This window comes from Strongylocentrotus purpuratus, unplaced genomic scaffold, assembly GCF_000002235.5.
Source record: "Strongylocentrotus purpuratus isolate Spur 01 unplaced genomic scaffold, Spur_5.0 spur5_scaffold_13, whole genome shotgun sequence".
Classification (NCBI taxonomy): domain Eukaryota; kingdom Metazoa; phylum Echinodermata; class Echinoidea; order Camarodonta; family Strongylocentrotidae; genus Strongylocentrotus; species Strongylocentrotus purpuratus.
This window is the reverse complement of record NW_022145598.1, coordinates 22,658,197-22,675,230: the sequence shown is the minus strand read 5'-3', so window position 1 is coordinate 22,675,230 and position 17,034 is coordinate 22,658,197. Positions and strand designations below refer to the sequence as shown.

The window sequence follows — 17,034 nt, the reverse complement described above, 5'->3', positions numbered from 1 at the left end:
ACGTTTCTTTCACAATGCAATCGCATGGCCAGAACTGAACTTTATCTTTAAAAAACTTGACTAGAGATGCAAGTATGAGCCCCAGTTAAGCACTAATGTACATTTGCCACTGTCCACTAAAGTGTTACATGGGTACCGTTTGGAATGTATTCCTTGAATGCTGTGAGCAACGAAAAGCAGTTGCCTAGCCAGAGCCGGAGTAATATTGGAGCACCTTTGAGCACCTTCCATGAGGATATGATTGCTTTGGAAGCATCAACTTTATAATTATTTTGGGTGTGGTGGGGTACATTTTTTTAAGTTAAAAACACTTGAAAAATGTTTTTATTTGAATCTGCATTTTCTTTACATCATCACTCAAGACTATCTGTGCATTGGTACACAAAGTAATGTAAAGCAAGCACACCTGACTTGCATAATGCACTCAGAGACTTTGGTGGAAAATGCTTTATAAGCACCGTTTGATTATTATTATTATTACTATTATGATAACTTACCGATGGATAAGGAAATTCTGCTTTTATATAGGTGTCTATGTCCTTTGAATCTTTTTCTAAAAATGAAATGACAAAAATAGAATCAGAATCATAATAACTTGGAATTTCCTGTGTTTCATTAAAGTATACATGTAGAAGATTGACACAGTTTCAAACATGTAGCTCATCTTTATAGCAGAACCCAATGGCGCAATAATCTGCATCTGTGACAAAATGAAATTTTTCTACTTCTCTATTCCTTGCTTTTAAACTGTCTTCATTTATCCCCCTCCCCACACTCTCTCTCTCTCTCTCTCTCTCTCTCTCTCTTCCATCCCCCCCCCCTTTCCCCTCTTTCTCTCTCTTCCTCACCCCCCCCCCCCCCTTCTCTCTCTGGCTGAACTTATTTGTAATCAAGTTGATCTCAAAAGTTTAGATGGTATGGTTTATACAGTAATGACAATCTATGAATGGCATCATTGTTTAGAAGCATGATTAAATATCAATTATATGTAACAGGGAAGAAGACATGCAGGTTTTGTGGGGCGTTTCACAAAACTTGTCATCAGTGACAAATGACAGTTTTTGGTATAAGATGAAATCCTTGCTTCTGATTGGTTATCAGCAGAATTGTCACTGATTTTTGTCATTTGTCATTAAAAAAAGCCTTTGTAAAACGCCCCCGGATTATTTAGTTCCCCGTTTCCAAATCCAGGCAGTTAAAGCTGGTATAATCAGCCGTTTCGTCTACAACCAGTTCGTCTACTACCCAATTGGTCTATTCCCATATGGTCCACACCCGGCCCGTCTACTATCCACATGGTCTTATAACCATTTGGTTTAATGACCATGTAGGCTAATAGTCATTTGGTCTAATATCCATTTGGTCTAATCTCCAATAAGTCTACTACCAAGTTGGTCTATCGCTCATTTGGTCTAATTTTCAGTCAATCTAATTCCCAGTTTGTCTAATACCCACACATCTGGAGCATTTTTTTTCTCTTACCATTGGGACAGTGTAGCTGCAATCCCTGCACAATGGTTATCTCGGCCTCATTCTCTTTGACATCTGGACAAAGTCTGTTTGACAGAAAATAAGAACAAGAATAATAAATTGATAGGTAAGAAATAATACTCTTGAGTGCTGTTTAAACACAACGATGCAATTTTGTGTACCTTGCACAGTACTTTTCATAGAAATCTGTATTATGAGAACGTTAGATTGAAGACCCCCTAGAAATAGAGACCCTTTTTCTAACCTCAATTGAACCACATTATATACCATTTTATACAGTATCATAATACTGCATTAAGCTTACTGGACAGAGACAACGACCCTGTCTAATAAAGGGTTACGATTGATCCAAATCAAATGCAAGTCCTCCAGTCAATAGCAACTTTAATTGCAGTCTCCTATCTCTTATGTACATGTAAATAGCTGCAATTATTAATATCAAGTGTTTATAAGAGGTGGTCAAGATCATACAAAACTTTAAATACATAAATAAGCAAATAATCAAATGATACTATTAAATATATAAATTAAGAAATATTCTCTAGACGGACCTGACAGAGGGTAGTGTTCTCTGCTCATAATGGTGTCTGGGTATGACTTCCCCTCTAGACTGCTTGGAGATCAACAAGTCCAGATCCTGTTGACAAGAGTCCTGAAATTCTTGAAACCTGTCCGCAACAAAGCAAAAAAATTCTTGATAATAACCATGAAATTCATGAAGAACACATACCCATTCCAGTTGATGCTCACAGATATCAAATTATATATTACGTAATCAATCTAACTAATATCTTTTCATACTTCCTGTCTCAATAACTTAGTCCAGGAACATAAGATATATAAAATAGAAGAAGGCATTAAAGAAATAATAATAATAATCTGGATTTATATAGTGCTTAATACGATATAGACCGTCTCCAAACACTTTACAGATATTATTAGCCCAGTCATTGAATTCATTCACGCACAATGTGCACCATTTCCACTCCCTGGGGAGTATTCCAACCATATGGGCACCGTGAGCGCATATGGCAATTAATCACACAAAGGCTTTCGTCATCCTAACAGGTCCCCATTCCTCTCCTTGGTGCGGAGTGGCATATGTAGATTAATGCCTTTCCAGAGGACATTAGTGACGCTTCAGGGATCAAACGCACTACCTTTGAATTTCAACACCTCTTAAAGGGGCACGTTCCCGCCAGTGTAGTTATCGCTGCTCTAGTCATCGCCATCTTGGTTCCGAAGATCGACTTCTTATTTGCATACAGCTGTCAATCAAAGTACGCGCGTCCTGGCCTGCCTTCACCAAGCCAGCTGATCGCTGCCGATTGTGACATCACGAAAGTGGGCGGAAACAGCAGACCAATCTTAGAGCCGAACTGCGATTGGTATTACTTCGGCACATGTATGCGATAATCGGCATTGTGTGGGCATTCGAAACATGCCATCTGCGTAAGAGCCGTATTCTGTTGGTGTCAATAGGCAGCTAGCACCGTCCGCCAGCGGGTACGTATTTTGAACGCCCTCTGGAATACGGGGAACATGCCCCTTTAAAGTTAAAGTTGCTTGTTTTTTAATTTTGTATTGCTCTCATCAAAAATATGATGCAGAAATAAAAGAGTGAAGCCAAATAGTCAAAACAAGGTCCTGTTTCATAAAACTTGTTATCTATAACAAATGCTAAATTTTCAGAACAAATTTGCTCTTAGCCAATCAAATGCCACGATTTCAGTAGCTTGTAACAGTTATTGTACCTTGTTCTTGATAACAAGATTTGTGAAACAGGGCCCCGAACAGTAAAACCACACATTTATTTAACAAACAGAAGACAATATGTTACATTTAATAGTTATGATTCTGATCCTCTTTTAATTCAATGCGGTGTTCCTCAAGGCTCCATCTTAGGTCCACTGTTATTTCTTCTTTATGTAAATGATATTATCAATACATCCCCCCTTCTTTCTTTTATCTTATTTGCCGATGATACAAATATCTTTTATTCCCATAAAGACCTTAATTCGTTAAACAATACTTTGAATTATGAAATTAACAAAGTATCAGATTGGTTTAAATCCAATAAACTTTCACTTAATACAAAAAAGACTCATTTCATGTATTTTAAACATCATTCTCATAATACAGAAACACCTATATATATTAAAATTGATGGTATGCTACTAGAGAAGAAAACTAATTCCAAGTTTTGGGTGTTCTTATAGATGAAACCTTGACTTGGAATGATCATTTACACCAAGTTACAATGTGCATTTCCAAAAGTATTGGAATAATCTCCAAGTTAAAGTTTCTTCTACCCCATGCAACCTTATTCCTACTATATAATTCGCTAGTTCTCCCGTATATAACATATTGTAATAGTGTATGGGCAAATTGTGGTTCGACAAAAATCAATTCTATTTTCAAACTGCAAAAGAAAGCCATACGTATTTGTACAGGTTCGCATTTCTTAGCTCACACTGATCCTTTATTCTATAAACTTAAAACACTAAAAATTTTCGATCTGAACACTACTCAAGTAGCAGTTATTATGTTTAAGTACATTAATAATCTGCTTCCACCATCCTTTGATAACATGTTTAGGTTTAATAATTCCGTTCATTCATACTCTACTCGCATATCTGGAAACTTCCATCTTACAAACCCCAAATTATCAATAACACACAAATCTGTTAGACATTCTGGCCCGGACATTTGGAATGATTTACCCGACAACATAAAGTCTTGTTCAACCATCTACTCCTTAAAAGCTACACTTAAACGACAAATAATACAATCATACGCTCCCCCTCTCTAAATTAGTATAACAAAACCGTGACTTATTTATTCTTTATCATGCAACTGCTCACTGCACCTGCACTTGCACCGCACCCTCTTGGTCACTCAGTTTTTCGAAGAGAGTTATGTCGCCAATTCTTTTTACGAGGCCGCCATCCATCTCCAGCCTAACCGCTCACGATGGCGGTCTCCTGCGTTCCAAATTACCTCTCTAATTTATTGAAAATATTTCATATTTCTTATGTTATTGTATGCTTCGTACATGTTTATCGAATGATATAATTGAACATGATTTTTCATTTAATTACTTTTGTAAACATTGTATTCATTGTATTTGTTATTGTTCGAAATTTTGTACTTTGAATTTGAATTTGTATATTTTTGAACGCAGAAATAAAATCAATCAAACAAACAAACAAACAAACACATCACTTACCTCTTTTCTGATTTGATGTTGCCCAGTTTTCCATACACCTTGGCATTCCCTTCACATACCTGTGAACAAGAAAATATAATTAATTTCAAAAGCGTGCTACAAACACTTTATGTACAAGTCAAACCTGCTTTAGCGACCACCTGTATAGAAAGACCACCTGTATAGAAAGACCACCTGTATAGAAAGACCACACTTTTTGTTTCCCTTGAAAATGATTTCTCATTGAAACCTGCACTAAAGGACCTGCACAAAAATACCACAGGCATTTATTCCTTGAAAGGCTAGAGCGCCGTATAGCAGCCGTGCTAAAGCCAGGGTAATAATCAGGAGTGCCAGGAGGGTCAAATCTGACTGACATGAGCACTATACAAGAACCCATTATAATTATTAAAGACCACTTTTCATGTTTCCCCTGAGCAGTCTTTATATACAGGTTTCACTGTACATTACAAGTGCTGCCTTTTTAAGTGGTGTCATTAAGATGAAGGCAATCGTTAAAAATTTCTCTCTCTCTCTCATTCTCTTTCTCTCTCTAAATAGCTTCGAGGCTTCAATCTCGCCTTTTACTAAGGATATGTAAACTTTACCCTTACCTTTTTTTTTCTCTATCTTTTATAATTCTCTCTCATTCATTCTCTTTCTCCCTCCCCCTAAACTTCCTTTCCTTTCTTTCAATTCCCCTTTCCCCTTCTCCTTCTCTCACCATCCCCCCCCCCCTCCTCAAATTCAATACTAATAATCACAGCACTAAAATATTAAGAATGCATTTAATCTCAAATCTAAAAGTAACTCACAAACCATTTCCCTTCACGTTCTCTTTCTCTTTCCTCAAATTCAATAATTATCATCACATCACTTAAAACTGAAGAATGCATTCATCTCAACTCTTAAAGAAATCACTCACAAACCTCGATTTGTTTTTGCAGGGTGGCAATCAACCTTGCGTACACCTCCTGAGCGTTGCCATCAGCAACCGTCTCAAAGCCTCCTTCCGGCTCCGGTGATGTTGGAGGGGAGACGGCTTCAAGCTCCTTTTGAGGAACCTTAGGTATCTATCGAAAATACATAAGATAACATGAGACAGACTTACAAAAACAACAAATTTGAAGTTTAAGAAGTCTAAATAAAGAGGGGGTGGGGGTACCATAATGGCTCCAAAAAGATCCTTTTGAGGAACCTTACATGTAGGTATCTATTGGAAATACATGATAAGATAACCTGACAGACTTACAACAACAACAGCAACAAATTTAAATTTTTAAAAGTCTAAATAAAGAGGGGGTGGGAGTACCAAGATGGCTCCCAAAAGACCTCAGAGCAGATTGCCTGGTTATTGATGAATGACTCTAGATCTACTTCAGAAAGGGATCGTGTAAAAACATGACAACAATAATTACAATTAAACGTATGATGTGTAATAAATACATTTCTGTAGAGAAATTAGAAATTCATGATATATTTATTGAAGAACAGAGGAACTCTCCACCCAGGTGTAAATGGGTACTTGTCATTTGCTTGGGTAATAATGATTACAGGGCTCTCAGGAAGAACAGCATTGAAGCTGATGAGGCTTCACTGGGTAAACAAAATTATTGTTATTAGTAATCTACATCAGCCATTCTCTACCCAGGTTTTAAATGGGTACCGATAGGAAGGAATCCCTTGAACGATGTGAGCGCCAAAATCGGCAGCCTAGCAGAGCCTGGTAATATTCGGAGCTCCTTGAGCACCTTGCTCGGTGGATATGTGCGCTATATAAATATCCTTTATTATTATTATTATAAGAACAGAGGAAATGGGAGAGATCCTCGAAAGTTACGACAAGGAGTTGCAAATTTGTGTATGATCTATTTATACAACATTGAAATTTCATTATTCTCTTGAATTTTTGATTGAGGGAAGACTTGTTCACTTACTGAGTCGAGATTGACAGGCAGGCCTCCTTCAGCAGCACTTAACATGTGCTCGATTTCCTGATGAAAAAAATTACAAAAATAATCATTTCGTGTGTAGAAGGGTGGTGCATTTGATGGATATAATTGAGGCAAAATTGATAATGATGATGATGATGATGATGAAAGGGATAAAAAACATACATGTCAAATGAGATTTGGATTGGTAAGGGGGACAATGATGATGATGATGATGATGATGATGATGATGATGATGATGGTGATGGTGGTGGTGATGATAATGATGATGGCGCTTGAGATCTAAAATCTCAAAGATTAGGATGACGATGGTGATCACAATGATGATGGTGATGACTATAAATGTTGGTGATGATAATAAAGAACTGAAAAATATTCATCTAGGAGACTTTCCCCTAATATATAAATATATTTTCCCCAAAGTACTTTAACAAATATTTAACAACGATTTCTATCATCATCATTAAATATTCTCAATAATTGCACCAAGAATTTGAAAAGCAATAGTTGATGAAGTACCTTAGCAATCTTGAGTAACCTCTTAGCCTCATATATATCTCCGCTCTTCTTGGACTCCAAGGCCAGCATTTTAAACTGTTTTATCCTGTCCTTCAAGACGACGATGTTCCGCTGGTACATGTTCTCTTTAGCTGCAAACAAGCCAATGAAAAGAAGATGTAAGATGACTTAGGTATTAAAGGAGGTACAGTGAAACCTGTCTAAAAAGAATTGCGTTATCATGTCCTTCAAGATGCCGATGTTCTCTTTAGCTGCAAACAAGCCAATAAAAAGAAGAAGTCACATGAACTAGGTAGAGGCATTATTATTAGTAGTAGTACAGTCAAACCTGTTTATAAAGGCCACTGGGAGAGACACTTGATATAGAATTCTGATTGGGTCACTGAACCTGTCATAAACTGACAGAACACTATTGATGATGAAAAGGGAGACAGAGAGAGTGGTCACTGTAGACAGGTGGCCTTTCTAGACAGGTTCTATGACACACATTTCTTTTTTGAGGGAGACAAAAATACATGGCCACTATAGAAAGGTGGCGTTTACAGAGAGGTGGCTACTAAGACAAGTAAAACCAAAAAGTGTACAAGATAGTCGAAAGGGGAACGAAAAATATGCACAAACTATGTCATTTTCTTTGCATGATCATATTGTGGTTAATGCCAGGAATTCTAAAAAGGAAAATAAGCATTCAAATCCTTTTTTTGTATTGGAAAGTCTCTACCCATGTATAATGTTTTCAGAGATGTTTTTTTTATTAACACAATGCAGCAATAAAAGAAAAATGTTATGGTAGCCGATTTGAAGATCAGCATGTGATCAATTCAGCCCTTTAAAAAAAATTGCCCGGAAAGGGTTAATGCCTCTTCACCTGACATCTGCCTCGTTGGTGCTGGAGGCCTTGAGGGAGCGGGCCGGGATGCTTGAGGGGCACTAGCCCCCGCCGCTGCCGTAACTACCGGGGCAGCTGCAGGCGGTGCTGCTAGGTCAACGGCTTGGGCTACTGGTGGGGCAGTCTGGCCACCGGATTGAGAAGGAAAGGGAGGGAACTCTGGAAGAGCGGGTAGCTCGGAGAGATCGACTGGCTTGCCCAACTTCTGTTTCCTCATGGTGTCTTCATATTGCTGTGTGATGCGAAAGAAAATTGTCGTAATTTAACAGCAGAGTTTAGTATCTTATTCAAAAATTAAATTACAAATTGTTGTACCTCTCTACCAAGAACAGAATAAAGTAAATGCATGTATTATAGATAACCATTCAAATCTTAACTTGGCAACACTTAAAAAAAAAAATCACAGTTTCCCATATACAGTGTAAATTGACCATTTTTAGAGTAATATATGTAGGTTATCCCAAAAGAGTATATATTCTGCCCATGTATTCAAACCTTTTCATCAGAAACATATACCTACACTTTGTTTAGAAAAATTGATTGAAAAAAATATCATTACTGTGTTGATAATTTGAAGGAGGAGAAAAGCCAATTAATTTTTAGCTTTTACAAACCCAGAAAATGCAGGCAACTCTCTAATTTGAAGGAGGAAAAAAGCCAATCAAAGCCACTGAAATTTAGCTTTTACAAACCTTGACGATGCGTCCAATCCTGCGAGCCTTGGAGTCGTTATTCTCTTCCTTTGCCTTGTCCACCATGCTCTTATACTTCTCTCGTCTCTGAAGCAGAGCCTCAAGGTCCGTCTTGGGACTGGGATAGCCCTGGTCTGAGCTTGCCGATGGACCTGGACCAGGAACAGGAGCTTGACCAGGAGCTGTGGGTGCAGGAGCTGTGGGTGCAGGAGCTCGAGTCGGATGTGGAGCAGGAGGTTGCCTAGGAGCTGCCGCTGCTGATGTGGATACAAAGGATCAATTAGTTGATGCTTGATGATCATAAAAAGCATGGGGAATGTCAGAAAGAAGAAAGCAAGGATAAGTTATTCCCTACATATACATAATGTCAACAAATACATTTGTCTTGGGACTGGTGTCGGGCCTACTTACCTTGATTTCATTATAATGCTCATTACACAGCCCCTATACATTTTCTACCAAAATTTATTTATTTATCATTTATTTGTAATCTTGAACATTCAGTGTAAGTTTTGTTGGATTCTGTGAGAATTTATTTTCTATCATTACCAGAATTCAAGCTTATCTTTAAGAAAGAAACTGTCCGTACGCAATTGGGAAAGATTGATTATGTGGAACATAAGAATTGCTTTATATATTGTGAAGTTTTGGAATGATCAAAATGAAAAATGACTTGATCCTATGAACGTACACAAAATGAGAAATTTCACAAATTCTTTTCCATTTTTACAAGTATTCAATCTTCTCTGAAGAATTTTTATGATATTGGATGGCTTTGAGTGTGATACAAGAATATAATGCTCGAGCTATGACACTATATTCTTGTATCACACAAAAACAAAGCCATATAATGTTATTATTACCTATATCAGGCTGACTGGCGAAATAACAAAATTTGACTTACCTCGATAAATATGGTTTTTGTGTGATATCGATATCTATATTGATATCGATAGTTGAAGTTCCTGGATGACTGAGCAACACGGAAGCAATATTGGTCAGTCATCCGGGTACTGCGCTAAAGAAATTGGATACACTGATTTATTGTACCACTTGGAAGCCTTATATAGATAATAATTTAAATTACGTTTGATGATATTACCTGGTTGTGGAGGGGGCCCGGGCATCCCACTGAGGTCAACCTGCTGACCCGCTTCCAGTGCATTGATAACTGCATCAAATTGCTGCGGAAAAGAAGTAAAAAGAGTGGTACGTCCTAATTTAAGTTACTTCAAGACTGGCATTTAATTAGCAACTACCCAGGGTTACCAGTATTTCATGATAAGAAAATTCTCTGACTTCACAAATGGAATTTCAAGATACCAGGATAATAATTTCAACTGAAATGTATTTGTATTCTGGTTCAAAAATTTCTTTAAAAAATTATGTAACCATAGTCGAAACAAAACTATTTCATGACTGGAAAAAACAGGAAATCCTTTTCCAGATTTTCCGAGATTTTTTTTTATTGTAGCTGGAAATCCCTGAACCTCAACTGTATTTTTGATAGATGATGAACACCTAAATAATTACACTCTATTTTGGGGCTCAAAAATATTGTTTCATATACAAAGCAGCATTCTTGAAATGAATGAAATTTGAACAGTTAGATCTTTGCTTGCTGTTCAACGTTTAATTAAACTTTGCCATGAGGGTAGTGTTTCAGTTTCAGGGAGAAAAATTAAGCCACATTTTTAACAAACAAGAAGTTAGAAAGCACTGTAAATGATCATTTCGGCCAGGATTTTCCACTAACAGTATGGACAAGTTTAATGATTCTCATTTTAATATTCCTCACCTTAGCAACCTTGAGATGTTCGGCAGCAGTCTTTATGTCACCTGACCTCTTGGCAAGGAGGGCGGCCATTTTGTATTGATCTCTCTTCACACTCAGTAACTTCAATTGATCAGCATCTGGTCACAAAATATAAGAATGATGACATTAAATTACTATCTTAATTTACAGAGAGAACATTTTTTTGTCATTACTCTGTTTATTGTAAGCCCCTATAGCGCCCCCTCTGGGTGGAAAAGTTGCACATTATAAATGTCTGCATTATTCTAATGACTTTCATGAGCACCTATCCAGTATTTAATCTCTATGCCTTTTACAAATTTGGTACAAATGACTTTCGTCTGCTCATGTACAGACTGTATCTACGAACGGCTTATCCTATGCTGCTGTTTAGGTTGTTATTCTCTATATATCAAAGTGGAATATTCATTTCAGTATCTGGTCGTTGTACTTATTCAAACAACGAGAGTTTTATCTCAATTACTATTTGATTCAGAATTTTAAAGATAAAGTTGAGTTCTGGTAATGCGATTGCATTGTGAAAGAAAAGGTGTGGAATCGATCAGAAAAAATTGATCATGTAGCATAGAAGTATTAGTGTGTACTGCAAGGTTCTGGAATCATCAAAATGATAAGAAATGTGACCCTGTAATGGTAAAAGTAACAAGCACTGTACACAGAAGGATGTATAATGGACTACACAAACATGTGGCATAAAAATGAGGTCCTCATTATTAAGCTGTTACATGTCATATTTAGAATATGAAGGCATTAGAAGAGCCATGCTTTTCAGGGAACATTTTTTCTCTGATGTTCTTCCACACTTGCATGATAACAATGAAAGCGCTCACAAATTATTTTTCACCTCTCCCCAGAACTCAACCTTCTCTTTAAGCCATGGCTAGCACAACAGATGTTACACTAACCCTTTCCCATATTGAATTTACCTGTACTTTTGCTTTGTGCAGGATCTGGTCGCTCTACTATTGCTGGGGGAGAGGTTGGATGTGTCACTGCTGGTGCCCGAGGTGCAGGCACTGGTTGATGCTGCTGCTGCTGCTGCTGGGGAGGAGGTTGTTCATCAGCTGCTGGTTTAGGTACAAAGACATCAGGGGGAATCTCCTCCTTATCAACAGGTTTACCCAGTTTGACTTTCCTCAGCATATCTGTCAAGGTCTTCAGAGGTTGAAAAGAAAGAAAATTGATCAAGAACTCCCTCATTTCATTAAAAAAGGTTTACTTAATACAGGATCCGGTTCCCACAGATAATAACAAATATTCTTGGAAAATCTTCCTACCGTGTACCTATTTAGTTCACTTGGGTTGAGAGTAGCAAGCAATATTTAAAGAGTAGAATAACACTTGAAATGTCTTGCCGAAGGGTGCCCTTTTGGATTTGCAGTATTAAGACTGAAATTTCCACACAATCATATACCGTAATTAACGTTGTATAAACCGCCCTCGTGTATTAACCGCACCCCTCTTTTTCGCCCTTAATTTTTTTTTTTTTTTTTTTTTTTTTTTTGCCGACTTAAAAAACAGTAGAGGACCTAGGATAGAACCTTGTGGTACGCCATGTAATAGAAGAAAAATTGGAGGAATTATTTTTATCAACTACATATTGAAATCTATCAGAAAGATTACTTTCAAACCAAGATGACAGACAAATTTGAGTGTTGTTCTAGTTTCCGAGTGGTGAGTCAACACACCGATTACTGAGCTGGGAGACATTGCCGTGTATAAACCGCACCCCCAACTTTGAATTTATTCGGCGGCAAAAAGGTGCGGTTAATACACCGTTAATTACGGTATGTATTTCATTTTTTTAAATCGGTTTCGAGGGACTGTATTCTGAATTCGGGACTTACACTACTGCCTCTCTTAACTTCATGTATACATAGCCAGCTTCGCACAAAAGTTAAAATGTAGATTAATTCCAATTGTTTTGACAATTAACATATTTTCACTATTAAACACAAAATACAACACACATGTAGTTTTCAGAATACCTTTCCAGAGTACTTTTCAAGCTTTCCACAGCTAAATAGCTCACTACCCCTCTGTATTGTTCTCACTGGAACTATATACCATGGGGAGTGTTTCACAAAAACTAAGATCAGCTTTAAGTTGGACTTAAATACGACAGGCCGTTCATGCCACTGTTCCCTCTCACCATTATGATCTTTAGATTTTATCTTTTCCTTTAATAATGAATTATCAAACAATGTTAATTCTGTAGATTTGTGACCATGATTTGTACGTCCCTTGAGAGATCAATGCCGGTAAATAGTGAGAGGAAACAGTGGCATGAACTGCCTGCCATAGTTAAGTCCAACTTAAAGTCAATCTTAGTATTTGTGAAACACCCCCCTGTTTAGTGGGTAAACACAGCTCACTCACCTTGAGTTGACGTTTGTATCTCCTGACCTTTGACCCCTCCCCAGCTGCCTCTGCTGCGACAATGGCCTGCTGGTACGATTGGGCACGTTGCTGGAGCAGGGTGTTCATATCAGCTGGTTCCGAGGGTTTCTAATTGCAAGAGACAACGTCAAAATAAGGTACAAGTTCATGAAATAAAGTGAACTCTGGAACAATCTCCTTTAACTTTATTCCCCAATATGAAGAAGGAGGCGGTGTGTGACTAGATTGCCAATTTGTGATTTGCACAAACATAGTGATTTCATATTTCAACATTCATAACTTTCTTACCATTGGTCTGATTTATGTCAACCTTTCCCTCATTGTGTTTGCTTTTGCAAAAATGAATTCATTACAAAGGTTGTATTGACAAAGGTTGGATTGCCTTTTATCCCGTTGACTACTGAATTTCATTTGTCCCATAGGCTTAACACAGGGAACACCAGGTTCCTGTAAGCAAAGGGTTAAATAATGTAAAGACCTGCATCACAGGCAGATATCATACTGTACCTGTGTTTGGGATGGACTTGGTGCTGCAGTACCAGGACCTGATTTTCTAGCAGGCGAGGGACTTCTGTTCACACTGGATGGTCCTGGCCTCAGCCCTGGGGCTGGACTAGACTCTGCAGCAGGGCTGGGCTTAGGGCTAGGTCTAGTTGCCATATTTGGACTTGGGACAGGAGGAGTGAGGGTTTCTGACGATTCCTGTGTGATGTCCTCAAGCTCAGCCTGCATACATTGGAACAAAGAAATATGCCATCAAGAGCCAATCCATTCAAGACAGAATTTTTAAAAGAGTAAGTTGATCAGGCTTCCATCCTCAAATCAGCAAAACTGGCATTTCCTCTTAAAGACCGTCATCACTACTGGGCATTCGGCAAGAAGGGATTAGACCACACAGCGAGCCATCGAGGTCACTGTGACAGGTGGCTATCTCATTAACTGAGCTCTCCTTTAACATAAGAAAAAGAGGATCATGGGGGACCAACAGGCACCGACTGGGGAAGTTTTCTATATAGAGGGAGCAAGTAGCTACAAGTATGGCAGTGTGCCTTTAAAACCAGATGTATCTAGTGCATCAAAAAACATCAACAATGGCAGAAACTATGAAGAATAGCTGCAAAACGGCACTGATTTGGGACTTGTTTAAAATTTACAGATCTTAAAGCTAACTTCCACTGAGAAAAATTCAGGGCCCGTTGCATAAAACTGACCATTGATGGTAAATTTGTAATCAATGGGAACTACCATGGTAACAGGGAACAACAGTCAATCAAAATCAAGGTTTCCATAGCAGTTACCATTGATGGCAAAGTTACCATCAATGGTGAGCTTTTATGCAATGGGGCCCTGGTATCAAACACAACATAGCAGCACAACATAAATCGACACACTGTCTGGAGAATTATATGCTCTCTCTACTCATGTCTCTTTAGATCTTCATGGCTATGAATCAACAACTGGGGGTGTTTCACAAAGATCCTAAGTTGAATTTATCTCTAAGTTAGACTTATCAATTATGGAAAGCCGCTGGCATCTATTAAATTATTTTTTTTAAAGTTATTTTAAAAGGCATAAAATGTTGATTCAAATCATTCATTTATTCTATAATCACAGAGATTTCAGTTTCTTGATGTGGAATTTGTAACGAGTCTAAAATACTTGAATTTTTGCTTTTTAATATATTTCATTCAAGGCTACTAATGGTTCTCCATAACCTTTAAGTCCAACTTAGAGTTAAGTTTGACTTAGGGTCTTTGTGAAACACCCCCCTGTTGTGCTAAACCATTAAATCTTGGAAATTGTATCAAACCATATTTGATGCTTCTCACTTACAAGTAGGAGATCCTCATCTTCGTCATCGTCATCGAGATCATCATCATCAATGTCCTTCATTGCTTCGGCAGCCATTGCATCAATGTGTTTGATAGCATCAACTAGAAAAGAAGAGCATTATAAATCATGGATGCAAAACTCACTATATTCAAATAAATAGTAGTCTAGAGTTCAAATGTAGAGTTCAAGTGATGATAAGAATACATAATAGGCCTGGTTTCACTAGCCTGAGATTGCCAAATATCCCGCTATTTGAACTATCCCGCTATTTGGACTATCCCGATCAAAAACTATCCAGCTAATTTGCGTCTTCATCAGCCCGAAGTTGCAATTAGCGGGATATTTGGCCGGGATTGTCATCCCAAGATATCTTGGGATAGTTTGCAAAATATCCCACTATTTGGCAAAATATCCTGCTATTTGTCCGGTGCGTCTTCACAACACCAGACGGAAGACTCGCACTATGCGCGAACGCTTGCAAAAATAAAAAAAACTTAAACTTGCAAAAATCTTTACAGATGTAATATTCAAGCTCACATATTTGTTAATATAGTATTACAACAAGGAACTAGAGTCTACTAACATACAGAGCAAAACAATTTTAGTGACTGGTACCCTTTTTTATAAAATTTTGTGAAACAGTGACAAATGATAGTTTTTTGTTGTAAGCAAGTGAAATCCTTGCTTATCAGAAGATTTGTCACTGATTTTTGTCATTTTTCATTGAAAAAAATGCTTTGTGAAATGGGTACCAGTGTAGTCACTTCAGTCTGAGATTTATACCTGTCTTGTTCTGCTTGGCTGGAGCTGGAGCTGGTCTTCGTTGCCTGGTGATCTGAGGGGCGTCGTCATCTTCCTCTTCGAGCAGGGCGGCTAGCTCGGCCTCCAGGGCCTCATCGGACACACCCACCTCAGCATTGACAGCATAGGCCGATAGGTCAGGCATGCCAAACATGTCTGTGTTCTGCATGATGGACAGGTCAAGTTTAAACTTGTGTTAAAAACTCACAAAAAATTATGAGATGTTTTTATTCTTATCGATGCTATTCTGAATGTTTTGGGTTAAATGAGCTAGATTGACATCCATCATCAGTCTTAGTGGACTTTTCCACCAGGCGTGCTTCATTCCATCACAGGCAAGTTATGTGTAGAGTCCATGGAGCGGGAATGAGAAAACCTATGCGTGTGACCATGGTGACGGAATAAAGCACACGCAGTGAAAGTGCGAAAGTACATGAGTGTCTCCATCATCATCATAGCCGCTTCAAAAAGACATACCCTTATTTTTACCTAATTATGGGATGTGCTGTAAAAATATGGGAAACTATCTCCTGTCCTATTTGAGAAACTGTCATTGAACTTGACTGAAGATTATTTGTAGCCTATTTGGGAGACAGTCACCCATTTGATTTGCAGATTTGGCCTTTCGTTTCGGGATTCCAATTATGGTGTTATTGTTAATTTACACGCCACATTTAGAACACGAAGGCATTTGAACTTAGTTGAAGAGCCATGCTTTTCTTCCACACATGTAATATAACAATGACAACGCTCACAAATTATGTTTCACCTCTTCCCAGAACGTGGCCTTCTCTCTAAGTTTAAGGCTTATCATAATGCAGTCGAGTCCACCCAGGTATCAAGTTGCAGAGCTAGACGTAGACTTTGCATACATTTTCAGACTCACACTCACTCACACTCACAGACAGTCTCGACACATTCGTTTCTGTGTAAACATACCGTTTTTCGAACTTGATCCGATTTTGGCGGTGCGTTATTACTTTTCTTCCCTCTTCCGAACATGATGCAGGGATATTAAATCTAATATGATGATAAAATGCGTCAACAATGTAGAAATACTGCGTACATCAGTGAATTAATAAATTGTTGTCGTTGTCGGCAAATCTGCATGACAAATTTCAGTCTATTTTTACGCATTACCACCAACTCCCAAATAATAAGCAATGCAAAATGCCCTTCCCACTCTAGTCTTTGTGCAATGCCAGATGTTTATTATTAATATCACTATACATTTTAAACATATAAAATGTAAAATGAGAACAACTCATCATTTTTCAAAAGTTTTATTGAATATTTAGATGGCTTTAAATTCAAAAAATTGTTTTAAGTATTTCTTTTAAACAGTCCATTCTTGAATCACAATACAGTGTAATTTCACATGGACTTGAAAAAGACTAAGTAAAATAAAACGCCAGGGTGGGGTCATCGAATTG

The 17,034-nt window shown here is 37.8% G+C and overlaps 1 protein-coding gene across 1 annotated transcript in view; it reads right to left on the bottom strand.

Moving 5' to 3' along the window:
- LOC584450 (coiled-coil and C2 domain-containing protein 1-like) overlaps positions 1-16,762 on the bottom strand; it is a 28,886-nt gene extending 12,124 nt beyond the window's left edge. Inside the window, exons 1-17 of the mRNA XM_030983165.1 lie at positions 16,541-16,762; positions 15,584-15,764; positions 14,801-14,901; positions 13,475-13,693; positions 12,947-13,075; positions 11,494-11,722; positions 10,550-10,665; positions 9,854-9,935; positions 8,752-9,008; positions 8,039-8,291; positions 7,171-7,301; positions 6,637-6,693; positions 5,629-5,772; positions 4,721-4,779; positions 2,043-2,159; positions 1,483-1,556; positions 498-553 (exon numbers count right to left, since the gene is read on the bottom strand). Of these exons, the coding sequence (XP_030839025.1) occupies positions 498-553; positions 1,483-1,556; positions 2,043-2,159; positions 4,721-4,779; positions 5,629-5,772; positions 6,637-6,693; positions 7,171-7,301; positions 8,039-8,291; positions 8,752-9,008; positions 9,854-9,935; positions 10,550-10,665; positions 11,494-11,722; positions 12,947-13,075; positions 13,475-13,693; positions 14,801-14,901; positions 15,584-15,764; positions 16,541-16,603 (2,268 nt within the window). The 5' untranslated portion in view covers positions 16,604-16,762. The remainder of the gene's footprint in view (positions 1-497; positions 554-1,482; positions 1,557-2,042; positions 2,160-4,720; positions 4,780-5,628; positions 5,773-6,636; positions 6,694-7,170; positions 7,302-8,038; positions 8,292-8,751; positions 9,009-9,853; positions 9,936-10,549; positions 10,666-11,493; positions 11,723-12,946; positions 13,076-13,474; positions 13,694-14,800; positions 14,902-15,583; positions 15,765-16,540) is intronic.
- Positions 16,763-17,034: the final 272 nt, after the last annotated feature.